This window comes from Hibiscus syriacus, unplaced genomic scaffold (genome assembly GCF_006381635.1).
Source record: "Hibiscus syriacus cultivar Baekdansim isolate YM2019G1 unplaced genomic scaffold, ASM638163v2 tig00110430_pilon, whole genome shotgun sequence".
Taxonomy (NCBI): domain Eukaryota; kingdom Viridiplantae; phylum Streptophyta; class Magnoliopsida; order Malvales; family Malvaceae; genus Hibiscus; species Hibiscus syriacus.
Window position 1 is genome coordinate 1514707 of NW_024062734.1, and position 27906 is coordinate 1542612.

At 30.6% G+C, this 27906-nt stretch overlaps 3 protein-coding genes and 1 pseudogene across 5 annotated transcripts; 1 reads left to right on the forward strand and 3 right to left on the reverse strand.

Moving 5' to 3' along the window:
• Positions 1-478: 478 nt before the first annotated feature.
• LOC120125440 lies at positions 479-3435 on the forward strand (annotated as a pseudogene).
• A 1849-nt stretch (positions 3436-5284) lies between these two features.
• LOC120125441 lies at positions 5285-6030 on the reverse strand. Of its 3 annotated transcripts, none has more exons than XM_039143873.1 (2): positions 5752-6030; positions 5285-5489 (listed from the first exon to the last, which is right to left on the reverse strand). In XM_039143873.1, exons 1-2 carry the CDS (start codon positions 5978-5980, stop codon positions 5431-5433), a joined length of 288 nt encoding a protein of 95 aa, XP_038999804.1. In that variant the 5' UTR covers positions 5981-6030; the 3' UTR covers positions 5285-5430. The 3 variants fall into 3 exon arrangements, with proteins under 3 accessions (XP_038999804.1, XP_038999803.1, XP_038999802.1); XM_039143872.1 differs by having other exon boundaries at positions 5285-5504; XM_039143871.1 differs by having other exon boundaries at positions 5285-5436; positions 5752-6027.
• Positions 6031-21977: 15947 nt separating this feature from the next.
• LOC120125334 (EPIDERMAL PATTERNING FACTOR-like protein 8) lies at positions 21978-22425 on the reverse strand. Its single transcript, XM_039143779.1, has 2 exons — positions 22338-22425; positions 21978-22252 (listed from the first exon to the last, which is right to left on the reverse strand). The coding sequence occupies exons 1-2, from the start codon at positions 22423-22425 to the stop codon at positions 22020-22022; spliced, it is 321 nt and encodes a 106-aa protein (XP_038999710.1). The 3' UTR covers positions 21978-22019.
• A 2153-nt stretch (positions 22426-24578) lies between these two features.
• Positions 24579-27601, reverse strand: LOC120125443. The gene is made up of 6 exons (XM_039143875.1): positions 27522-27601; positions 27345-27412; positions 26036-26292; positions 25772-25862; positions 24784-24850; positions 24579-24703 (listed from the first exon to the last, which is right to left on the reverse strand). The coding sequence occupies exons 2-6, from the start codon at positions 27347-27349 to the stop codon at positions 24650-24652; spliced, it is 474 nt and encodes a 157-aa protein (XP_038999806.1). The 5' UTR covers positions 27350-27412; positions 27522-27601; the 3' UTR covers positions 24579-24649.
• Positions 27602-27906: the final 305 nt, after the last annotated feature.

Below are 27906 nucleotides of genomic sequence, written 5' to 3' on the forward strand. Positions count from 1 at the left end.
CAACGTCCCTTTATAAAAACTTTCTTAAACGATTAGTAATTTGTACCCAACTAACTCTTCCTATATTTCTCCCAAATTTGCACAAAGAAAGGAGAGAAACAGGGAAGAAACATGTCTGGGATCAATTTTCCATAAAAAAGAATTTAGGTTTAATTTCAAACTTTCTTCAAGCTTATGCTTTTTCGAGACAAGAAAGAGAAAGGTCACACTTGTTGACATCTCATTTTCCTGATCTGGGTCATCTTCCTTTTTTTACCCTTCATCAACCATCAATTTGTAAGCTCCTCTTATGGATTTCCGAACCTTCTTGTAAGTTGTCATTTTCACAGTTAACACCCCTTTATTTGACAACTTAGTTTGCTCCTTACATTTCCATATTTATTTCCAGAATGGTTGTACAGTTTTGTCACTTTGCGTTTGCTTTTAGTTTTCTTTGTATCATTAGTGTGTTTGTACATCTGTCCTTAGGTGCTTACTTGCTCTTCAAATTCTTGTTGTTGTTTTCAGATTAGCTTTAGCTTGAGCAAAGCATTGACTTTTTATAATTTTAGCATTGTGTTTTGAATACTACATAGCAAATTTGATGCTGAGCAACTTGTATTTACAGGAATTATGGGTTTGTTCGAAGTTAGAACCTTTTTTTTAAATCTAATTTTTGCCTTCAAAATCTGTATTGCTGCGGATCAACTTGTTGGCCAGTTATATCCAGGATTTCAAGCATCTCAGATGCAATGGGAGAAACATGATGGTAAGTTCCTCTTTTCTAAAAGTAAATTATTTTGTCTTGCCTTCTATACTTCCCCGGATATTCAAGGATATCTCTTGGTTATCGGTCATATTCATAGCTGCCAAATTATTCGGACTGCCAATATAGACTTGTCGGTTGGCAAAACCGATAAGTTTGTGTTTGACAATAATGGAAATGTATACTTGGAAAGAGGAGATGGGGTTGCTTGGGCCACAAACACTACCGGAGAAAACGCTACATCCCTGGAATTGCTAGATTCGGGTAACTTGGTGCTTCATGGGGCTGATAGAATAATGATTTGGCAAAGTTTTAGCTACCCCAGTGATACACTTTTATCCGGCCAGGAGTTTGTGGTTGGAATGAGACTAAAAAGTTTTCCCGCAAATAATATGAGCGATTATCTTGAATTTCGATCTGGGGATTTGGTCTTGTACACAGGATTCCAGACTCCACAAACTTATTGGTCTTTGTCGGGCGAAATGCAGGAAACCTATAAGAATTTCACCGGAAAGGAGTATTCTGCTGCAGTTTTAGTTTCCAACTCTCAGAATAAAAAGTTGATATGTCAGTTTAACTTCTCTCAGAATTCTGATATGAATGTCACATGGGCTGCCAGATTAGGAGCAGATGGAGCAGTAATGTTCTATAATCTAAGCCAGAAAGGTAAAGCAATTGCTGAGGCAAAAAAGATACCACAAAACCCCTGCAACATTCCTGTTACTTGTTCCCCGATAATGGTGTGCTATTTTGACACATTGTGCCAATGTCCAAAACCTCTCACCACTCCAAAAGGCTGCAGCTCACCAATATTCTCTACTTGTGATTCGGCAGATCTACTCTACGTTGGTCGGAAGCTTGATTATTCTGTACTTAAGTTTGTCAAACCCAATATGAGCTCCAGTATAGATACTTGCAAGAAAGCTTGCTTGGGAAACTGCTCTTGCAGTGCACTTTTCTTTTAAAACAGTACCGGGAATTGCTATTTGTTTGACCGAGTTGGAAGTCTGAAGCATGCTGAGCAGCATTCTAGAGGTTTTGTTTCATTTGTTAAGGTCTCGAGGAATGAGAATGGCTGGAAAAGTCCTGCTAATGGTGGGCATTTTATATTTGTTGTGATAATAGCAACAGCAACGGTTCTAGTTATTGCTGGTCTTCTTTTTGTGGGATTCTATTACTACCGTAAAAAGAAGAGATTTCCGGAATCTGCTGAAGAGAAGTTGGAGGATGACAATTTACTGGAGTGTTTTCCGGGGATGCCTGTTCGTTATACTTATCGTGAACTTTGTAAGGCAACTAAAAACTTCTCTAAAAGGGTTGGCCAAGGCGGATTTGGTTCGGTCTACCAAGGTGAGATGCCGGATGGTACCCAATTGGCTGTTAAAAAATTGGAGAGCATTGGACAAGGGAAAAAGGAGTTTAGGGTTGAAGTTAGAATCATTGGAAGCATCCATCATGTGCACCTTGTCACGCTCAAAGGCTTCTGCTCTGAGGGTGATCACCGTCTTCTTGTTTACGAGTTCATGGGCAAAAAATCTCTAGATAAATGGATATTCAAGAATAATGAAGAAAGTAGCATTTTGGATTGGAATACAAGATTCAATATTGCACTGGGTACTGCAAAGGGATTGGCTTATCTTCATGAGGAATGCGAATTCAAGATTGTGCATTGTGATATAAAACCTGAAAACGTTCTTCTTGATGATAATTTCAATGCCAAAGTTTCAGATTTCGGCTTGGCTAAGCTTATTAGCCGTGAAGAAAGCCTGGTATATACAACACTGAGAGGTACAAGGGGATACCTTGCACCCGAATGGATTACCAACAACCCTATATCAGAGAAGAGTGACGTATACAGCTATGGTATGGTCTTGTTCGAGATAATCGGGGGTAGGAAGAGTTATGATCCGGAAGAAATTCCCGAGAAAGCTCATTTACCTTCTTTTGCCTTGAAGATGTTGAAAGAAGGAAATCTGAAAGAAGTCCTTGATCCTATGCTAGATATCGATGAAAACGATGAAAGCTTTGTTTCTGCTATAAAAGTTGCAGTATGGTGCATACAAGAAGATTTCCCTTTAAGACCACCGATGACTAAAGTAGTTCAAATGCTCCAAGTCTCTGTCATTTACCCCAACCACCAATCTCTTCGGTCCCAGGCATTTTTAAATGGAGCAGTGACGAGGGTACAACATCAGGAACTACAGATTACAATAGTGATGCATGGTTGTCAGACATTAGACTATCAGGTCCAAGGTGATTCAAGCCATTGTTATAGTTAGATACTTGAACATGTGTCGATGGAAGCATAAAATTGTGCAGTTTTGGTTCCGGTTCATCGATTCAGTTGCCTTAAAGGTTGTATGTCGGTCGTTATAAGCTTGGTTACATTACGTTTTCACTGTGGCCAGAAGTATACCGGATGAAGATGACATCCAACCAACCACTCGTGTAATAATTGTCCACTCTCGAACCCTATTAATTTCAAAACCTCTTTATCTTTCCATGCAAGTTGCAAGACAGCAGCCCTTGTTCTTTTTTCCAGAGCAGCAGCACTTTTCTCTCAAGGAATCGTTTTGCTGGGATCCCAGTTACTTGCCCTCTAAGAAAAATCATGTAACAGATATCATGTGAGATGATAATCATCTCAGAAGAATCTGGACCGCTAATTTATCAAGCATGTGTCAGTTTATTGACTTTTTTGTTTTCTTTTTCTGCAATCTATTGTGTTTAGTCTCTTCCCCTTTAGTTATGTAGTGTTACAGTGTCAAAAATCCAGGTTGATTACGAAGGCTCAATATACATTAGCTCTTGAATTTGATAACTTTTTCTTAATTTATTATTTCAGTCTTTTTAAGATTTAGGATTAAAGTTTTGATTAGAAAAGATCAATAAAATTTCAAATTTTGATACGATTGAATTGAGTTATTTGATTTTTTTTATTCGAATCAAGTTGAATACGTTTGAATAAAGTGAATAACAAATTTCTATTATACAAATAAATCCCTCGGCAAAATTTGGAAAAAATCCTCAATAATTCAAGAAAATTTTACATTATTTTTTCCAAGAACTTTTAAAAAAAATCTTTCAAAGATTTATAAAAAATAAAAGTTAAATGATAAATTTGACAACCTTAAACAAATAGAATACCAAAGCAAGTTTATCATACTAAAATATTTTAACGTATATTATTTTCACTCCATTCGAACATATTTAATTAATTCAAATTTCATTTTACACAACATTAAAGCCCAAATTGTGGGAAAATAAACAAGGTAGAATTGTGGAGATGTATGTTTTTTTAATAGTTTAGAGTGATTGTAAAAAATATTATATTTGTTTATAATTTTTTAATAATAATAGTGTAAATATATTCTATAGACGCATATGCTTAAACCCAAAAATGATATTTTAAATTGAATCTGATTTTTTTTAAGAAAAACAATATTTTGGTAGAGCACAAGGCTTTTAACCTTGTGGTCGTGGGATCAAGTCTCACTGAGAGCAATTCATAACGGAGGTCTTCCACGGAAGCTGCTCTCAACCTGACGTTGGAGGCAGCCTACTACCCTACCTCCCCTTTACCCCATTACATATGGGAATAGAGTCGGCTAATTTTTATTTATGTTATACGGCTTTGCTTTCATCTCCGGATAGGTGATTCTAAGTTGTAACAATCAAAACTTGAACACGAAAGCTCACTCTTTGCTGTCAGGTGGCATTTTTATTTTAACACGCGGTCCATTGTATATATTTTGTGAACATCATGCATCCACCTCAAATTTTCACTTCCATAACTCCAAATATCTATTAATCTGTGGAACAGATTGTCCAAAAAGGAATATTACAATCATTTGAGGCTTTAAAATACAAAAATCACTGCAAAAACAGATTATTCATCTTTACTATCATAGAGAGAACCAAAACCCGTTTCATGAAACGCCCTCATTCATGACCTTGATAAATAACCCACCAAATGCATGATTTTATGTTAGGGTTTAGGGTTTATCAATAAAAGACGAAATTTAAAAGACGAAAATAGACCATCAATAAAAAAAAATATAAGAAAGTTTCTAACATATATGAAAATTTAAAAACAGACAAGTGCACCCGAACGCTTTTCCCTCGATCCATCATTGGCACCAATACTAATCAATCCTAATCTACTCGGTGATGTAATAGAAGAGTATGGCGATGTATTATAAGTTTTAAGGATAAACTATATCAATGATCATTACCGATTGGTTAAATTTTTAAAAGATAAATTACATTACAATTGTTAACATTATCCATTTATAACTAAATAAACACTCTGTCGTAGTTCCTGTCAGCTTACTCTCTACTTCAAGTATCACTTTTATCTTCATTTTAGAAGGTAAAAGAAATAATCTTGAAATTGATTCACTACAACATTACATGAAAATGTTTCCCTAGAATAACATAGAAAACAAAGTAGAAGTTGTTTTATCTATATATGAATTTTCTTCATGTGTAGCGAGTACTAATCTATCTCACATATGTATATACAGAATCAAATATATAACTAGATTATCTTCTAAATCGAGATCCTTTAGTAGGTTTACCGGGATTCCTTCCATCCCATGCAGAGTACCAGAAGAACAAAGACAACCAGAAAAGAACAGAAAAGAAGATCCGTGCACGATCCTTAAATCTATATAACTTTCCCACTAGCCCTGTTCCATGGAAAGATGGACCATAAGAACACCGCAACTGGCTGCCTTCAAAGCTGTTTCAATGGAATCTTGACTTCAAATGCAATAAGAAAACAACATACAGGAAAATTCAACTAGTTACTTGCAGAGGAAAGTATAAGGGTCTTTAACACACTCCTATTGCATTAACTTGCCAAAAAAGACAAAATATGAGCGGAAAATATCCAAAGTCCAAAACTTTCCAGAATTATTCACAACAACAAATTAATCCCAGTCCAAACGCATGAATATAGTTACCAATTTTTTTTCAAAAAGAAATGCGAAACTGGTGGAAACCTGGGGGGTCCGAGTCAGGCGGAGAAGGTGGACGGGGGGCGGCTGAGATACAACGTGGGCCGCGCGTTGTGGAATTGGGACGAAGGCGGAAGGGGAGTGAGTGACGGAGGGGATGGAATTTCGGGGGGAAGATCGAAGCTTGAAGTGAATCGGAATTCAAAGTTCTGGAAATGGAATAAGTGAAGAAATTATGGTGGCGTGAAGCAGAGAAAATGGTGAGCATTTCCATTCGTGGTTTCTATTTCACCAAATCACGCGTAAACCGATAAAAGTAGCCATTTTATAGTAGCGGGCTTCCCATATTTACATTTTCATTTTTCGAATCTTAAATTGGGCCTAGAAATTTAATGCTATTGTTTGTAGATAAAATTCGGGTTTTCACATTTTTTTATCAAACATATTAAAAAATAAATTATTCAAATTTAAATTTCAATAAATTAATTTTTTTAATAGTTTATCAAACATAGCCTCAGTTTTCTTTATGGAGTTTTTATATGCGTCGGTAACAACTCACGTCTTTTTAATTCTATCTGATGTGTGTTGTTTTAATTTATATTTATAGCCGAAACTTCATAGAGGTTAAGAAGAGTGTTGGTTATTGTCAAAATTTTTTTAAAGTATTAATTAATATTGAAAATATATATTTTAAAAATAAAAAAATTTACCCGACTCCCTTCAATTAAAAAAATTTATATTTATGAAAAATAAAAACATATTTTAACCCTGTCTTAATAAATTTATGGTTCCGCTCCTATTTGTATTGATCCAATATCTCAAGTTAAAATTGTATTAATGGTTATGGTTTTACCATAGTTGACTGTGGTGATTTGAAGGAAAGAGAGAAAGAGATTAATAATGGGCTGAGATCGAATATTCTCCTATTCAGTTTTGTTTGACAGGTATATATTTCTATGATACCAGGCAGTAAAGTGATTGATGATTATTGTTGGGTTGACAGATGAGTAATAGGGCCAGGGGAGTTTATTGAGGTTTTGATTTTATTTTATTTTTTTGTTAAAATTTATATATTTGATATAATTTTGATCTAATAGTATTTTGGTTAATGTAAAAATAAATATTTAAATTAAAAATGTAAGAACTTGTTAGATATTTAATCAAATAAATACCGAATTAAAGAAGGATAATCTCGTGTTCGTAAAATTTCTAGTCTAATAATAATTTAGGTCATTGTAAGTTTAAATATTAAACAAATTAGGTATTATCTTGTGAATTTTGAATTTTTTTATATAAAACTATGGTGAATACAAGGTAATATATGTATAAAGGCTCTCAACTATTTAACAATGAACGCTCATACTTGTACATATGCAGTGCTCAAACTCGATACCTCAAGGATAACGATAATCCCTTAATCACTACAATCGTTTGGTTAGTGCTGAATTTTGAGTTTAAATACCTAATAAGTTTTTATATTTTTTAAAATAGTCCGATATTTCGTCACCTGACAATATTTAATTCTAACTCCGTCTCTAAATACGACTGTCTGATAATAGATTTAACTGATGATGGATTACCGTGATCATGTCAAAAGATTATAATAAAATGGAAATAATGTTGGATTACATTCAAATGAGTCATGACACATCTTGAGAAAACTCCGAAGGGCTCAAACCCCTTGTACTTGTACGGAAGAGTGACAATAGAGAACAAACTGAAGACTTTGTTCATGTCTGGTTTGATAGATTTCCGTCTATGTTAACTAATCAACTCTACTGACATGCAATGCAAACCGTCACTTAAGCAGTCTATGTTAGGGTAAGCACGACGTACTTTCCGCCCACTTTGAACGAAAAGAAAGAGCCGAGACGTAGAGATCAGTCTTTTCTCGCTACAGATTTGCATGAAGTTTGTTTTCAGAAGTAAGAACACGCCAGGAACGTACTACTCTACAATGATCAGATAGATTCTACATTTAAACTAAAGTTTTCTCATTCTTAGCAAACTGAAAATTACCATAACCACCATTATCTTCCCTCGCTCTCAAATGGCAATTAAAAGAACATAAGATTATCCTAGTATATACAATAGCAGTCCTATATATATATATCAAGGGATTATGTTGTAGTATATATTTAACTTGAAAGGTCTGTGCATTGTGGATGGTGATACGATCAAGGTTGAAAGAGCGCATCCCCACATTTGCATTTCCACGCCAGGAGATAATAGCTTTCATCTTCATCGCCACGATACGTTACTTTTTCGAAGTTTTTCTTCCATTTGTGTGTAGGAATGACAAGAGTAGCCATGCAAGGCCTGCAACTCAAGCACTTGTTCACACAACTGGGAGGCTTTGACCCCAACACCGTTTCACTCTGCTGCAACCCACCTGAGTTCACTGCAAAACCTAAGCTACACATTGGAATATGAGTCAAAATAAAACAAAATTAGCTGAAAGTAAATAACCCCAAATAGTTTTTGAACTTTATTACCTGATGGCATCAGAAATATTGTAATGATCAAAGTCACGGTGATAGTAACTTTGAGGCCATTGGGGCAGACTCTTGATGAAGCGGCCATCAGTGCTTGCTTAATGTGACCAAGTGTTGTCTGTGAGGAAGGGATATTGTTTTGAAGAGGATGGAGGGGTGTATATATATATATGTTTGAAATAATTTCGAAGTTGTCTGCCTGTAGAAAAGGAGACATGTCTGGGGCAGATGGCTTGTTCACCAATTAAAAGCTTTTCTTCATTGAAAAAAAGCAAGGAAATTGTTTCTCTTTGTACTTCTTGGAAACTGGTGCACTTGACTTTAAACGCTTCAACGACTTCAGATCATTGTTTTTGATGACCTTCCTTTCTTGACTTGACCCTCCGTTATCATCTCACCCGACAGGGAAATATTATGTGTAGATGGAGATATATTAATGTTACTAATATTACCCCGGTTAACATTTTGTTATTTAATGGTTTCATTGTTCATTTCTATAAAGAGATGGACGAATGAATTTATATTGGGCGTAAACTTAAAAAGATATGTTAAATCGTAAAGGCGTAAAATTATAAAATTTTGAGAAATATTAAATAAGATAATTAATAAAAAGTTCTTAAAATATATATAAAAAATAAATTTTTTAAAGATACGACTGTCTCTTACTCGTATTTTACTTGTGACAGTGAGCCAACAGGAACGAGGAAGCTGCTTTAATCTGGGAACTAGCCTTTATTGTATTGTCAAGAGTACGTATATCAATATCAAAGTTTCTCTCGGAACAAAAAAATATATACATCGAAGTTTCTCGGGGCTTCAGAAACCTCCTGTTTGTACTAGAAACCAGCATCATACCCATGCCTTATCCCATACCTTTTTCTTTTTGAAAAAAAAAAATCAACTGTCTCTGCTAGGGTGAATGGGATCTATGCAGTTCCATAAATATCAAGATTTAAATTTCATCAACAGTCTAATTTTATTAATATATAATTAAAATAAGAAAATAATTTTGAAAATTAGAGTAATTAAACTATGAGTAATTTGAAAGCTAAGTAATTAAATTAAAAAAATTAAACTTAGATAATCAAAATAGGAGTTAAAAGATAGTTGAGTGGTGAATAATGTAATTTACCCAAATAAAAGTGTAACATACAACAATTCCAAGATACCAAAACGAAACAAAAAAATAACATTAAATATGATTTTAAAAAACAAAAATCTAAATATAAAAAACTAAATCACAAAAAATAATAATTTAGATATTAAACATATAATTTATCCTTATTTATTTTAGTCTTGTCTGAATTATAGTACGATCATTATAGACTTATAGTTTCTGATGTCGCTATAATATATCGTCATTTAAAATAGAGAGATATTTTTATGCAGGGGTTTATTTGCAGGGATTACTTCACATTACAGACGTGCATATGAGGACTGCATATGAAGATTGTTCAACTACGTATTTTATTTATTTATTTAAGCATGCATTACATTTTATCTTATTATTAATTTTTTGACTGGCCGGAGGTCTTCCACGGAAGCTGCTCTCAACCTGGCGTTGGTGGACAACCTACTACCCTACCTCCTCCTTACCCCATTGCATATGGGAATAGGGTTTCGTTGTTGTTGTTGTTGTTATATGAAAGCAAATCCATTTATCTGGTTTTATTTGAATACCAACTCTCAAACCTTGTCAAGGATAGTGGTGCAGCGCACCCAACCATTGAGGACAAGAGAAGAGCCAGTAACCCATTTTGCCAATTTTACATCTTTATCATTTCCCAACTCATTTAGATTCCACTAACATACGTGTGGAATTGCCCATACCCAAAATACTTTGATCAAATCGAATTGAGTTAAATTGTAAAATAAAATAATTTACTTGAAACTAATTTGAAATATTTTTATCATGTGAACAAAATTATGATGTTAAAAATATTTGTTCTTGTTATTATTTTGTAACTAAATTATAGTAAAAATTACATCAGTTAAAAATCAATATCAAATATTAAGCATAAAGATCTTTGTATGTGATGATTTTACGGGTTGGAAGTATGCCGGTTATCTTCTTCGATCAAAAAATCAAAACTAGGCACCATATTAACATTGCAATAACCTTATTTGCTATTTTTATTTTCCATTTTTCGTCTTCCGAGCTCAGCTACTATCAAGTTCATGTCCTCAAACTGGTTTTTTTTATCATCATCCATATCGACATATCCATTGTCGATGATTGCATGCTCTTTCGGGAGCTGTGGGCATGATTATTCGAATCATATTTTTGGGAGGTTAGGTAATTCAAAGCCATAATCATATCAGAGATGGATCGAGAGTGTTAACGGGATGATCTCTTTCTTAAAATTTTAAATTATCGTACAATTTAAAAAGTATGTACTTTTTTATTGATAATTTGTTATCTAACGTGGATGTGGGATCCTGGAATATAAATGGTTGTGCTTGTTTGCTAGCTTTACCATCCTTGGAAATCTCATCATTCAAAGTAGTCTGATGTGATTATAAAGTAATATTTATTTAGAACATTTATTAGCCATTGATAACGTGCATACACCCTATAGACACAACTACTAAAACATATGACATCTAAGGAGAATAACACTCTATTTTATATAAAGATTAAATAGTTCTTCAAACTTTTTATAAAAAAAATCTATCATTTCAATCTTTTTGAAAAAATTATTTAAACCCCTATATATTTCATCGTTTCAATTTTCATATACACTACCATAATAACAACACAGTTTATTACGTTAACGTCGTGAATCATCCCAACAAAATTATAATGATTAATAATAATTTTTGTTGATAAAAGTTGTACTAATTATATTTTAAATTTATAGACTACATTAATATATGAATGTTTGAAAATCATTACTTTTTTTTTCTTTTTGAAAAAGCATGACATAACCACTTGTATGCGCTACCAAAAGTTATTTTCAGATGGATATTATAAATTGGAATGGTAAGGTGAAAACAATGATGGGTTGCTACCATCACTGAGAATATATATTAGGGAAGACAATGTAAAATATTTTTCTCCATTCTCTTGTGCCAATAAGGGGGAGTTTGATTGGGGGAATGTGTCCCATGGGAATGAAATCCACATTCCCCCGTTTGGTTAGTATGAAATCTCATTCCCGGTAATGTAAGATTATTAATAGTGGATTTTTTGTCGTATATTACTCAGAATGTCATTACCTCCATTTCCTTAGGTATTGTTAGATTACTGGCGTTTTGGACTAAAATACCCTTAATTTTTTTTCAAAAAATATTCTTTTTCTGTCATTGAATAATAAAAATTCTACGAATATTGAATTACAAATTTATCCTTAAACTATTTTAAATTTACAAAAAAAAATCTATAATTAAAATTTTATATGAAGTTCAGGGGTTAAAATAAAATTTCACCCTTTCATTAAATCTTTTTATATTTTCAATTTTGTAAAAAAAATATATAAATTTTATGAATTTAAATTTTTTAAAGAAAATATATAAATATTTTCCAACTTGTTAAAAATATATATATATATAATAAGGACAATTTGGTAAAATATACATTCCAATAATCTTTTATTTCTTTAACCGAACATGGTAATCTTACATTCCTGCTAAACCAACCAAACACAAAATACAACATTCCCAGTAATTCTATTCCCTGGTAATCTTACATTCCCACTAGTAATATTATATTTCGTGAATCAAACGCACCCTAAGGGTGTGTTTGGTTGGGGGAATGTGAGATTCCCATGGGAATGGAATCCACGTTCCCGGTAATCTTACATTACAATAGTAGATTTTTGGGGTATATTACCATGATGTCATCACTTCTCTTTCCTTAGGTATTGTTGGATTATCGGCGTTTTGGACTAAAATGCCCTTAATTTTTTTTTTCAAAAATATCTTTATTCTGTCATTGAATAATAAAAATTCTATGAAGGTTAAATTATAAATTTATCCTTAAACTATTTTAAATTTACAAAAAAAAAAGTTTATAATTAAAATTTTATATAATGTTCAGGGGTTAAAATTTTATAAAATTTTACCCTTTCATTAAACCTTTTTATATTTGCAATTTTGTAAAAAAATTATATAAATTTTATGAATTTAAATTTTTTAAAGAAAATATATAAATATTTTCCAACTAGTTAAAAAAATAAATATATAATAAGGACAATTTGGTCAAATATACATTTCAATAATCTTTTATTACTTTAACCAAACACGGTAATCTTACATTCTTGCTAAACCAACCAAACACAAAATACAACATTCTAAGTAATCATATTTCCTAGTAATCTTACATTCCGTGAACTAAACATACCCTAAGGATCAAGTACTAACCCAACATGTAAAAGAAAAAGGTATTTTAAAATACCTCGTTTACATAGTTGAATGATGATGATGATTTTCTGTATTGATTTCTTTAGCCTACCGGCACTCGAACCTTGTCAGACTAAACTTGAGCCACCAAGCACTTAGCCACCGAAAACAAGGGAAGTGTCGGTGAAATTGTGTATCTACTTCATCTTTTTATCATTATTTCCGACACATTTAGATTTCTCTATGGGAAAGATCCAATAGCCTTTAAAATAATAATAAAAAATGGCCCCAACCCAACACCGGAAACAACAATATCTTGGATAAAGTATACAAATGGTCCCCGAGTATAGGATGTTATTTTTTTGAGTCCCTTAACTATTAAAAATTACAAAATAAACTCTCAATTATTCACATTTTCAAAATCATAATTTTCTGTTAAAAAATTAACGTCTATCTGAACTAGAAGTTAACATATTAACTGAGATATAATAAAATCATATTTTAATAATGTACACTAGCACAATCATTGCTTTCAAGCATTGATTCAACGACATAATGTAAATAGAGATTTGATCCATGAAATACAACTAAAACAATTCTTGGATCATATTTTATCATATCTCAGCCAACATGTTAATGTCATCTCAGACAGTTGCCTATTTTTTAACGAAAAATGATGAGTTCGGAACATGTGAATAGTTGGAGGACCATTTTATAAGTTTCAATAGTATGAGGACCATTTTGTAACTTTTAATAGTCGAAGGATCATTTTATAACTTTTAATAGTCAAGTAACTCAACAAAGCAACATCGGGGACTATTTTATAATTTTTAATAATCATGAGACTTAAGAAAGCAACGTCTTATAATCGGAAGATCATTTGTGTACATTACCCTAACATCTTTAACATTTTACGGTAAACTATTAGAATGATCAATTACCTATTATATATTATTCACTTTTGCTCATTAAATTTAAAATTTTAAGTTTTGGTTACTTACGTTATTGTTTTATTAAATTTTGGTCAATAAAAAGTTGAATGTCAATGGTTTAATAACGTGACACGTTAATGTAATGATTTAAATTTTATTTTAATCTCTTAATTTTAAATAAAATACTTAGGAGTCTTTTATAAATCTAAATTAGTTTAAGGTCATTTTGGCAAATAAAATATTTGCATTACGCAAAATAAAAGAGGTATTTTAAAATACCTCATTTGAAGGTTATATATTTTCTTTTTATTTCTTTGTATACAGAATTACCAGCCTTCGAACCTTGGAATAGTATGGTGCCTAAGCACAACACAACCACAAGGTCTAGAAAGCCAGTGACACATAAAATGTAATAATATTAATGTTATCTTCCTCCGTCATAGAGACTAGAGGACCACGTTTAAGTCAAAATTGGTCCATGTTATTTGATCACAAATTACAATATATATTCCACTTTCTCATCGTTTTCTAAATTAATTTGTTGAGAACTTATTGAATTTTGTAAGGTGATAAAAAAGAATATTTTTTCTTAAAAGATTTAGGTTTGAATAGTTACATTTGTAAGTTATGAATGCGTTGTTAATGACTAAATTTTTTTTAAATAAATATTACCTTTTATAACCCCAGACTATTAGAAAAATAATTTGTTGAAGTAAAGCATTTCTCATGATAACTAAAAAATAGTGATAATATGATTAATGGGAAATTTTTTAAGTGGAATTCTAAGTCTCGTCAGTTATTTATTTATTTAAAATTATGTATCTCGATTTATTAATTTAATCTTTTAATTTAACTTCAATAAATATATTCGATTTAACATATACTTTTTAAACTTTACTTGAAAATAAATCAAATAAAATTTGAATGATAAAAATAAGATTCATTAACATTGACATATGCATGTAGTCTCCGGGAAGCAATTACATATCTAATATTTTTACTAAAAAATTACTAAATTTAGTTCATTGTATTAAAGGAAATGAAAAAAAAACATAAAAAAATCCATACTCATTTTTTTTAAAAAAAAATATTAAAATTTTGAAATACCAATTTTATATTTCTAAATCTGTTAATGCTGGCCAACTTGATCAATTAAAAAAAATCACTTGCTTTAACACAAATGAATACTCACCCCTACTTGTGTTAACAATTTAAAAACATCAAACTAACACCAAGTCTTGAACACATTTTTACTGGCAAAATGTAATTTTGTTTAAATAACGTCTAAGATTCAAATATTAACATTATAAATGAAATAATCTTAATAAAAAAGATCACAATCATAATGAATATTTATAGTACTCTATCCAAATTTATTGATTATACAAAATATTGGTAAATATAAAGAAATAGTTTTTTGTTAGATTTTCATAAATGAAATTCTTTTGCATTGTTTGATATAAAAAAGGTATTTTAGAATACCTCATTTAATGAGAAGACTTATTTTTTTTTCTTTAATTTCTTTGCAATACCAGCCCTCGAACCCTGTCCAATGAGAGTGATAAGTAACTTAACCATTCAAGACAAAGAAAGAGCTGGTGCTTAGTTTATGCTCTTAGCATTATTTAAAGCATATTTGATTACTCATTCCAGAATCTTTAAACAGTGAAATGGGCCCAATCCAACACGGCCAATAGTGGTATACTTTATTACAAAGAAAAATATTTATGCATTTTTGTGTTTAAATATGTGAATCAAATGGTAAGATGCCTAATAACTAATAAATTTTAGGCTAAAGTACACAAATGATCCCCCGATTATAGGTATTATTTTTGTTGAGTCCCTTGATTATTAGAAGTTACAGGATGATCTCCTAATTATATGGTGTTGTTTTGTTGAGTCCCTCTACTATTAAAAGTTATAAAATGATCACCCGACTATTTATATATTCTAAAATCGTCATTTTCCGTTAAAAAATTGACGACCTTCTGCGCTAGACGTTAACTTGCCAACTAAGATATGATAAAATCACATTTTAATCATGTCTACTAGTATTGTCGTTGCTTTCAAGCACTGGTTTGACATTATAATGTTTTAAGCATTGACTTGATGGTAGAATGTAAATGAAGAGTTGGTCCATAAAATACAGCTCAAACAGTTTTGGATTAGATTTTATCAAATTTCAATCAACAAGTAAACGTTCAGCTCAGATGATCGCCAATTTTTTAACGGAAATGGACGAGTATGAAATATGAGTAGTTAAGTGACCTTTTTAAAACTTTTAATAGTTGGGGAACTCAACAAAATAGTACTCTATGATCGAAGATCATTTTGTAACTTTTAATAGTCGAAAGACTCATAGTCCTCTAATTGGGGGATCATTTATATACTTTACCCTAAATTTTAATTTAAAAAAAGTTTGAATTTATATAACAAAAAGTACATATTTGTTTCATAGTAAGAAATAAAATTACTCGATTCAGATAAAAAATATACAATTCAAGTTATTTAAACAACTTCAATAATTGAATTTATTGAGCGACCTTCAACAATAAAATGAAGTGTTGTTCTTTTTAAATATTTTATGTTTGAGGAGCTACATCTGTATAAATATTATCTTGTAATTACTAAAAAATTAATTTCAATAATTCAATTTGTGTTATTTAAAACTTTATAAGTGGACTCTAAAATCCTATAATTTTTGTCATTGTGTTAAAAGAATTTTTCACTTAAAACTATGCATTTTGTTACACATTGTTTTTGGTATTGGTTGACTTAGTCGAGTTAAATAAAATCCATATTAGAATATCAATTCAATTATACTAGAAGGTTGAGAAATATTTTTATGTCGTTTTTTTCTCTATCACTTTTATTTTTATTTAGTCGTCAATGACACAAATTTTAATATTAATTGTCGACATTCGATGATTATTTTATCTTTTATTTTTTTTATACTATGTCTTTTTTTTCCCTTAAGTTTTGTTTTCAATTTTTGAATAAGAATATTTGTCCTCGTGACGTTTTTCTCTGTTATTGTGTCACGTTCCTTGTGACTTTTGGTACGTTTTTCACATACATTTACAGTTGTTCAGGTGCTCGCACAAAAACCTTATGACATTTATTTTTTGATTGATTTGTAGGTAATTACATATAGTCAGAACCACTCTTTGGTAAAAAAATTATTTGTTGCTATAATCAGAATTGTGTAATGAAGTAGTCTGCTAGGTAGTTTGGTTCACTTACTACTCCTTTATCACTTCATAAAGTGTCTCTTTTCGATAGAGACAACGAAATTTTATGAATGTTACTGGATTCTTTTAATGTTGGATGCTATTCTCAAGGGAATGTTTCGTTTTCTTCGTATCTTTGAATTTAATATGTATGAGTTTTGTGTGTGATTATTATCTTCATTTTTCTCGTGATACTTGAGTATCTTGTAATTATAATTCTTTCCATTGTTTTTATTAATGAGGTTCAGTTTTTCTAGTTAAAAAAATAATTAAAAAAACATTTTAATATCTAATCAACGTAATTAAGGACGTTAACTATATGAACTAATTAATGATATTATAAGTACAGGAATCAAATTACAATCCCGATAGAGGAGGCAGTGGTAGCTGTCACTTTTGTTTAGTCATTATAAGACAATGTTCAGATTACAATTTTGGTCCCTCTGCTATACTCAGATTTAAAATTTGGACATTATGCATTTTCCCAATGGTCATTGTGTTTTAATTTAATATAATTAAGTCTTATATTTTCAGAATCCATTAGTTTGTCTTAATAGTGAATATTATTAACTACTTCTATTTAAATTCCAACATTAACCTTTCTTAAAAATACTCTTCTTGTATAGGAAAACCCATTTCAATACGATGAATTGGAACGAGTAATATAAATAAAAAAATCAGATTAATATTTTAACTCGAATAATTAATGTTTTAGACTATCTAATAACATTCTAAAAATATCGAAACTAAAATCATGTCAAATGAAAGGATGGTAGAGGAATTGAAACGATAATTTGACCAAAGATAATCTATGTCAAACATAATCATACCTAACACTATATATATATATGTTTGACACTGTTCATTTTATTTTTTACGGATTTATGTATTATAAATTTCAATATGAAATTTATCATTCATGATCTAAATTCTTTTTTATCTAATTCAAATATTAATTAGGATTTGTCAAAAAATATTAATTAGGATTTGAATTCCTTAATGAAATTGAAGTTACTCATAAAGAACATAAATTTCATATGTTTAAGATGAATATCCATTATATATTTAAAATCAAAATTTTATTCGTAAAAAATAATTTAATAGATTATAATATTTTTCAAAAATATAATTACTGTAATATTTTATTATTAATTATAATTATGGAAAATAAAATTTAAGGGTATGTTTGTTTTTTTAGGGAAAAACCAATTACGGAATTAGTTTTCCCCGAAATCCCGTGTTTGTTTCCCGTAATTCGTTTTCCAGAAAATGTTTATCATGTTTGTTTTACGTAATTCGTTTTCCGGAAAATGTTTTTCAGTATTTGGTTGGAGGAAAATTGGTTGGTCAACATAAAACATTTTTTTGGTCAACAAAATTTCCTTTGTGTTTTCAGAAAATGACTTACGGTTTGATTTTTCGTAAGTCATTTTCCGAACTTTTTACTTCAAAGAATAAATATTCAAAATAATTTTATTTTATGAATCTAATATTAATAATATATTTTAATTTAATTTTAATCAAAATATTAATTATTAAAATATTTAAAATATATTTATTAATATTTCTAATAATATAATATAATATTTTTAATATTATAATAAAATAATCAATTATATTATAATAATATAAGATATTATATTATATTTTAATAATATATAATAAATTATTAATAAAATTTATATTATTTGTTAATTTCATAGAAATAATACTATTAAATTATTAATAATGAATAATATTATTATATATTTAATATTAATATAATAATCTAATAATATTTAATAAAGATATTTAAAATATACTAATTAATATTTTTAAAATATAATATAACACTATTACTTTAATAAATAATTAATATAATTTATAATATTTTTATTTCAATAAAGTGTACCAATATTAATATTTTTATTAATAAAATTATAAAAATAATATATAATAATAAATAAATTATTTTAATATTTTAAAAATAATAATATTAAGTTTTATGATAAGTAATATTATTTATTGTATTTAATATTTGTAATAAATAATTTTTAAAAAACTTATCAACTAGTAGAAAAAAGATTTAAACAACATCTTCCAAGCATCGTAAAACGTTTTCAGATGTTTTTCAGAAAAATAAATTAATTTACGGAAAACATTTTCTAAAAATATAATTTATTTTTCAAAATTTAATTTTCAAAAAACAAATTAAACCAAACAAAACAACTTTTCTCACTCTGTTATTTTTTGCGTGAGCTCTCATAAGGAAAGAAAAGGTATTTTAATTAAATACCTCATTTATAATTAAATATTAGGGTTGAGTTTGGTTCACAACTACCAAGTCTCGAACCTTGTCAAGGGTACACTGACAACAACCTAACCATTGAGGACAAGACAAGAGATGTTAAGGTGTCTCGCATATTTCACCTATTTATCCAGTTTCCAACGCGTTTAGGTTCCACTAAAAAAAATGGTATGATGTCCAAATTAGTCTTTAACATTTACTAGAGGCAAAAAACTACTTAAGACCCTTGTACTTTTCAAAAACAATTAATGTGGCTCTCGAAATATTATTACAATCAATGTGATCCTCAAACTTATAAAACAAATCCAATGAGGCACTTTACCAACAATTTTTGTCGTTCATCATTACAGTGATGGCGTGACACTTTATCGTGTTGATGTGGCGATACACGATAGCTAATGATATGACAAATAAGCTAAATTATTTTTTAGTCGAGTTTGAGGGTCAAATTGATTTTTTTAAATTCACGGGTTTATTTGATGTTTTAGAAAAAAATTCTAAATTTAGAATATAAAAATATTAAAAATAAATATAAAAATACTAAAAATACAAATTAAATTACTAGAACATTAAAAATATATTATTATTTTACCTCAAATTTAACTTGAGTTTTATTTATATAATATGAGCTCATCCATCCTATACAAAATTTATTTTATATATTTACCTCTAATTATCTTAAACTCTAAATTTCTTTCTAATTCGATTTCACTAATTTTTTAATTTAATTAAATAAATACTATAAAATCTTATAAAATTTAAAAGTTATAAAATTAAAATTTTATGTATAATTTATCATGAAACTATATAATTAAAAAATATAAAAAAATAGTTATACAATCAAGAATAGTGTTTTAATGAATATAACATGATAGAGTGAAGTAAACTTCACCTAAATTTGATCTAAAAAATTTAATAGGAAATATGTCGTACCCTACTAATTTCTGTTAGATACAACCCTATAAAATTAAGGTAGATATGGAGTCAACGTGTTTGAGATTTTTTTATAACCTCTAATATTTAGTTTTTAAAAATTTTTAAGGAATAAAAAATTTGTCTCTATAAAATAAAATTAAAATAAAACTCACATTAGAATTGACATGTATGAACATAACAATATAATTATACTGCTAAATAAAATAAAATTCACATTAGAATTCTTCTCTAAATTCAATGAATCATCTAATAATAACATTTTCAACCACTGTGGTTAATATATATTTTTAAATTGGGCCTAGAAATTTAATGCTATTGTTTGTAGATAAAATTCGGGTTTTCACATTTTTTTATCAAACATATTAAAAAATAAATTATTCAAATTTAAATTTCAATAAATTAATTTTTTTAATAGTTTATCAAACATAGCCTCAGTTTTCTTTATGGAGTTTTTATATGCGTCGGTAACAACTCACGTCTTTTTAATTCTATCTGATGTGTGTTGTTTTAATTTATATTTATAGCCGAAACTTCATAGAGGTTAAGAAGAGTGTTGGTTATTGTCAAAATTTTTTTAAAGTATTAATTAATATTGAAAATATATATTTTAAAAATAAAAAAATTTACCCGACTCCCTTCAATTAAAAAAATTTATATTTATGAAAAATAAAAACATATTTTAACCCTGTCTTAATAAATTTATGGTTCCGCTCCTATTTGTATTGATCCAATATCTCAAGTTAAAATTGTATTAATGGTTATGGTTTTACCATAGTTGACTGTGGTGATTTGAAGGAAAGAGAGAAAGAGATTAATAATGGGCTGAGATCGAATATTCTCCTATTCAGTTTTGTTTGACAGGTATATATTTCTATGATACCAGGCAGTAAAGTGATTGATGATTATTGTTGGGTTGACAGATGAGTAATAGGGCCAGGGGAGTTTATTGAGGTTTTGATTTTATTTTATTTTTTTGTTAAAATTTATATATTTGATATAATTTTGATCTAATAGTATTTTGGTTAATGTAAAAATAAATATTTAAATTAAAAATGTAAGAATTTGTTAGATATTTAATCAAATAAATACCGAATTAAAGAAGGATAATCTCGTGTTCGCAAAATTTTTAGTCTAATAATAATTTAGGTCATTGTAAGTTTAAATATTAAACAAATTAGGTATTATCTTGTGAATTTTGATTTTTTTTTATAAAACTATGGTGAATACAAGGTAATATATGTATAAAGGCTCTCAACTATTTAACTATGAACGCTCATACTTGTACATATGCAGTGCTCAAACTCGATACCTCAAGGATAACAATAATCCCTTAATCACTACAATCGTTTGGTTAGTGCTGAATTTTGAGTTTAAATACCTAATAAGTTTTTATATTTTTTAAAATAGTCCGATATTTCATCACCTGATAATATTTAGTTCTGACTCCGTCTCTAAATATGACTGTCTAATAATAGATTTAACTGATGATGGATTACCGTGATCATGTCAAAAGATTATAATAAAATGGAAATAATGTCGGATTACCTTCAAATGAGTCATGAGACATCTTGAGAAAATTCCGAAGGGCTCAAACCCCTTGTACTTGTACGGAAGAGTGACAATAGAGAACAAACTGAACACTTTGTTCATGTCTGGTTTGATAGATTTCCGTCTATGTTAACTAATCAACTCTACTGACATGCAATGCAAACCGTCACTTAAGCAGTCTATGTTAGGGTAAGCACGACGTACTTTCCGCCCACTTTGAACGAAAAGAAAGAGCTGAGACGTAGAGATCAGTCTTTTCTCGCTACAGATTTGCATGAAGTTTGTTTTCAGAAGTAAGAACACGCCAGGAACGTACTACTCTACAATGATCAGATAGATTCTACATTTAAACTAAAGTTTTCTCATTCTTAGCAAACTGAAAATTACCATAACCACCATTATCTTCCCTCGCTCTCAAATGGCAATTAAAAGAACATAAGATTATCCTAGTATATACAATAGCAGTCCTATATATATATATCAAGGGATTATGTGTAGTATATATTTAACTTGAAAGATCTGTGCGTTGTGGATGGTGATACGATCAAGGTTGAAAGAGCGCATCCCCACATTTGCATTTCCACGCCAGGAGATAATAGCTTTCATCTTCATCGCCACGATACGTTACTTTTTCGAAGTTTTTCTTCCATTTGTGTGTAGGAATGACAAGAGTAGCCATGCAAGGCCTGCAACTCAAGCACTTGTTCACACAACTGGGAGGCTTTGACCCCAACACCGTTTCACTCTGCTGCAACCCACCTGAGTTCACTGCAAAACCTAAGCTACACATTGGAATATGAGTCAAAATAAAACAAAATTAGCTGAAAGTAAATAACCCCAAATAGTTTTTGAACTTTATTACCTGATGGCATCAGAAATATTGTAATGATCAAAGTCACGGTGATAGTAACTTTGAGGCCATTGGGGCAGACTCTTGATGAAGCGGCCATCAGTGCTTGCTTAATGTGACCAAGTGTTGTCTGTGAGGAAGGGATATTGTTTTGAAGAGGATGGAGGGGTGTATATATATATATATGTTTGAAATAATTTCGAAGTTGTCTGCCTGTAGAAAAGGAGACATGTCTGGGGCAGATGGCTTGTTCACCAATTAAAAGCTTTTCTTCATTGAAAAAAAGCAAGGAAATTGTTTCTCTTTGTACTTCTTGGAAACTGGTGCACTTGACTTTAAACGCTTCAACGACTTCAGATCATTGTTTTTGATGACCTTCCTTTCTTGACTTGACCCTCCGTTATCATCTCACCCGACAGGGAAATATTATATGTGTAGATGGAGATATATTAATGTTACTAATATTACCCCGGTTAACATTTTGTTATTTAATGGTTTCATTGTTTATTTCTATAAAGAGATGGACGAATGAATTTATATTGGGCGTAAACTTAAAAAGATATGTTAAATCGTAAAGGCGTAAAATTATAAAATTTTGAGAAATATTAAATAAGATAATTAATAAAAAGTTCTTAAAATATATATAAAAATATTTTTTTTAAAGATACGACTGTCTCTTACTCGTATTTTACTTGTGACAGTGAGCCAACAGGAACGAGGAAGCTGCTTTAATCTGGGAACTAGCCTTTATTGTATTGTCAAGAGTACGTATATCAATATCAAAGTTTCTCTCGGAACAAAAAAATATATACATTGAAGTTTCTTGGGGCTTCAGAAACCTCCTGTTTGTACTAGAAACCAGCATCATACCCATGCCTTATCCCATACCTTTTTCTTTTTGAAAAAAAAAATCAACCGTCTCTGCTAGGGTGAATGGGATCTATGCAGTTCCATAAATATCAAGATTTAAATTTCATCAACAGTCTAATTTTATGGAGTATCTATGAGTATAGGGATAGACAAAAGGGGGCGGTCGGGGTTAGGAGTAAACATTTGTTCGAGTAGAGTTAAAAAGATTTCGAGTTATTTGAATTGACGAGTCTTATTTTATAACTCAAACTTAACTTGAAAACTAATATACTAATTACTAAAAATTTTGAGTTATTCGAGTTCTATTTTAAAAGTCAACTCGAATTAAAAAAATTTGAGTTGAGTTTATGAAATTACAACTCGAAATCAATTCGAGTCGATTTTTTCAGTCGAGTCTAAAATAATTGTTTTTGAGCCGAGTCGAGTCAAGAAGATTAATTTTCAAGTCGAGTTTTGTTTACCCCTAGGCCCTAACTGGGGCAGTCATATCTATAAAAATTTCAAATTATCATTTATTTTATATATATTTTTTTGTATTTTCTATTGATAATCTGTTTTCACCCATATGATTTTATAGGTTTATCATTCCTATAATTTTATAAGTTCATCCTCTAACATAAAATTTTACATCGGTCCTTATACGATCCGAGTATCACATTCAATCCTATTGAGATGGGAAAAATATCATAATGAATATCATAGAGTAACAACCCTAGGATCAAGTGATTGATGCTTCAATTTAATCCCATATCACAATTATAATATATAAAATCCTGAGTACAGTACTTGTAGGATAACCCAGTGTCTCAGGAATGATCCTTTTTTCTTTTCTAAGATCAGTTTGGTGATTATTGCAGAAAAAGTTTGGTCTATATTTACAATGTGTGTGTATATGTATACATATTTTTGGGGAAACGGCAACTGCGTGTTATTGAAACCATGCATGCAGTGTGTTTATCTGGGGAGGAGCGAAGGAGCAGACAGTGAATTTTGAAGCAATGTCAAGCTTTGCAGGCTTACTCACCAGCAAGGTAAATGAAAGACTGGAAAAACTAAAAAAAAAATAGCAATCTGTGTTAGGAAACTTAGGCTTCCCTCTTCAGCTTCACACTCCATTTTTGCCTTTTGGATATTTCTATTAATCCCTTATTCCCTAATTTTTTTTTTAAATTATATATTCAAAAAATTTGTGATTATTTTTGGATGATCATTTAAGAGGAAAATGATGTAAATAAAAAAAGTTTCTATAATCAAGAAAAAAGAGTATAAACTACCAATTCTGCTTTCTTTTTTCATTATGAAAGAGAATAACTTATGTTCATTGACTCAAAGCAATAGTTCTGTCATTACATATTCAAATGAATGAAAGCAAACACAGCAATTAAAAATGTTACAACAAAGCAGATGGATATTGATATCTAACCATCTTTTAAATGCACTCATAGGGTCGTTGCTCAGTCATACAACCCTTCCTGCTCCCACACATCCACCAGAAAATCTATCATTTCCTGTCATTTAACATGAGAAACACAAAATCAGATAAGCAAGCAATTCATGATTCCATGGGCTTGCTGGTGCTGGGACTTACAGGAAGAGGAATAGGTTGAGGGAATGGCTTGTTGCTTCCAAGTAAACTTTCGTAAGTCGCATTCCAACTGCAAAGCAAGAATTCCATGCACAGACAATGAGTGCTGACAAGATATATATCAGAAGTTGTTTTCCATAAGCAGACGATATTCCATTTCAACATTTACTACCTTAGATACAGGTTCTATACAGACATGCATCAGGATTTCGCTAAAATCAGACTCCTTGAGACAACTCCTAAGACACTCAAACTTTATACAAGCACCATTCATCATGACAGCAATGAATGCTGAGAAACTAAATATCAACATACGCAGAGAACAGAAATGTGACTTAATGAAGGAAGCCCGAGTTTGTGGTAGAAAGAAAGACCAAACAAGCCTCGTATATCATAACTATAAAAAGGGGCCTCACTGTACCGAGCTTATAGAAGATATGGTTCTAAATAAAGCACAGTGGTTAAGGTCATGCTGCAAAGCCCACATGGTTAAGATTGTCATTACTCGTTATTGTATTATTAAAACAATGCTATGATTTGGTAGCAAAACCCATCTTGTCAAGATCAAAGGCAGCTAAAACGTGGAACAATTAAATCTGCTCCCTTGTCCAGAAGATTTGAAGTTGATTTTTTTTGTGTGGAAATAACAATCTCTTCTCCTTTGTCATGTGCCTTTGTACAGCACCGAAGAAAGAACTGAACGGTGATGATAAAATGAAGGTTGCCACATAAATTAGTTACGTGGAAATTGTTTCATATCTAGTAATTCCAGGCAAAATGAAGACTTGATGCCTAGTAAAATTTAAACAATACATATCAGAAAAAGGGAAATGGAATTAATTAACACCCTCTATCTTATTTTCTCAACTGCATATTAACAAATCCGCGCGCAGATCATTTTTCAAGTGGATGAGAGTTCATATGAAGAACTGTATTTGAAATCAAGACAATAATAAAAACACTAGATCAATATTTTCTGACAATAACTCACTTTAGTTTTGGTTCTTGAACCTCTTGCTTCTGATTTTCAGACTTCCTGTTTCCCACCCAGTGCTGCCGAATTTGATTCCAGAGAAGAAGGCCTGCAACCAAGTGCACTTATGAGATCGTGCATAGACAGACTCATCATATTTTAGTACCAAATGAGGTCCAAAGACGACAATCCGGGCAGGAAGATAAGGTGGTTCATAAAGCTGTCAGCCTGTCACATACAAATGTTAATCCAATCAAAGTAACATAAAGGATGGGAACTTGCCATGATTCACAAATTCAGCGGGGGCATTAGCAGCTGCAACACTGCCATGTGGATCAAGTGTCTGGTTGCTTGTGCTGATCGATGAAATGCTTCCCCGTGATTGCACTGCACTGTTATCCATGTCGCAAGTGCTAGTGGTCCAGAATCCTTCTGATATGCTGATTTTCTTGCCTGTCTCACCTTGAACTTTTAGTCCTTTTGATGACTCATTCACCAAGGGATTGAAAGTCGTCTTCTCATAGCATCCTAGACAACCACTGCTCTATTACAAATCACACACAATCATACCAGCTGCCAAAAACTCTAGCTGAGGCTACTATCCCGATATTAAATTCATCGGGAAGATATCAAATGATAATTTCACAAATACACGTCAATATAAAGCATACTGTAAAAGTTATTTATCAAGTATAATAAACAGCAGTAAAAGTTATTTATTTGCAACAAAAATCATACATAAAGATACAGTACTGATACACCTAATAGGTTCATCTATTAGCAAGACAAAGGGATTAGGAGTCAAAGCCTATCCTCCATAAATGCAACACTATGACACTATCCAAATCTTCAACCTGCTGGAACAAAGCTAATTGCGTATCGATCTTACAACTTACAAGAAAGGCCCCTCCAAAAGAAGTAAAATTCATTTGAAAAACTAAAACAATCAAATCCATGATTGAAACCATGCATTGGCCTTGCACAATGATGTCCAGCATGGTGGCTGGGTTACTAAGCAAAACATTCCTCAACAGTGGGTTCAACCATTTAACGATACAAAGTCCTTATGTTGCCATATCAATCTCAACCAAAAATCATCAGTTGCCACTTAATAAAAAAAATGTTATCTGCTACACCAGAATCACTAGACAACATCTGAAAATTTCCCATTTTCTAATCTAACATTAATAGCAACGCATCAAAGTAGCCTCTGCCTAAACCAGTAATTTACAATCATATGATTGTTTGGAAAGTGAGAAAACTTTTCCTTTCCTAGATGTTTTCCTTTTCTTTTTCAAACACAGCCAGAGTAGGTGCCTAGACACCAAATGCAAAAGAAAGTAACGATCAACATAATAAATCCTACAAAATCATATTATTAAAGAGCCAAGATGAGCATGTCAATTACTATATAACAAAAACGAGGCTGCAGGATGAAAAAAAATGCACCATTGACTCAACCACAAACAAAGAGGAACCCAAATAAAAAAACATATCCAACCAAAAAAAATTCAATCTTGTCCGTAAACGCCCATAAAATATAGCAAAATCATAAGAACCAAAAAGAAAAAAGAAAAAAAAGGGAACTTACCCCATATATACAAAACAAGTACTAACAGAAGCTAAAACAGATCTGCAAATCAATGGGAATCTAGTTTCCTGATATGAAACATCAAGATAACAATTGAAGAACCAAAAATGTAATGAAATTTACAGAAATGAATGAAACAAAAATCCACTATAAACATATCAACCAAAAAGAATTTACCTGTAAAACAGTGACAAACTGGGTTTTGGTTGTTTTTTTTTTATTATTATATGTTCTTTTCTTCTTCTCAGCCCTACCTACTTCCTAATAATTTAGGAAAAGAGAGAGAGAGAAAGGTGAGAAAATGCTATAGATATATTATTTATTTGCGAAGAGAGAAAAATATAGTATAGATTAAAAGCTAGCTGAGCCTGAGCTGTTCTGTTTAAACTCAACTTGTTTATCCAGAATCAAATTCTCAATTGTTTGTAGACTACTAACCGTTACAGGATGTACGCCTCTGCTATGTTTAATATTACTAGGATTACAATGTATGTTCAGGATTGTACAAGGACGTCCACTAGACTTTAACCAATCTGGGCAGGGGTGTAAATGAACGTACTTG

Excerpts from the sequence above, each read along its gene's own strand:
- LOC120125441 (XM_039143871.1), bottom strand. The coding sequence starts at position 5,980 with ATGGAAATGCTCACCATTTTCTCTGCTTCACGCCACCATAATTTCTTC. Across the intron at positions 5,437-5,751 it reads GCCTGACTCGGACCCCCCAG|GGCTAGTGGGAAAGTTATAT; the intron begins GTTTCCACCAGT and ends TCCATGGAACAG.
- LOC120125334 (XM_039143779.1), bottom strand. The coding sequence starts at position 22,425 with ATGGCCGCTTCATCAAGAGTCTGCCCCAATGGCCTCAAAGTTACTATC. Across the intron at positions 22,253-22,337 it reads AATATTTCTGATGCCATCAG|GTTTTGCAGTGAACTCAGGT; the intron begins GTAATAAAGTTC and ends TGTGTAGCTTAG.
- LOC120125443 (XM_039143875.1), bottom strand. Across the intron at positions 25,863-26,035 it reads CGCTGAATTTGTGAATCATG|GCCTTCTTCTCTGGAATCAA; the intron begins GCAAGTTCCCAT and ends ACTTGGTTGCAG. Across the intron at positions 24,704-24,783 it reads CTCAACCTATTCCTCTTCCT|GAAATGATAGATTTTCTGGT; the intron begins GTAAGTCCCAGC and ends GTTAAATGACAG.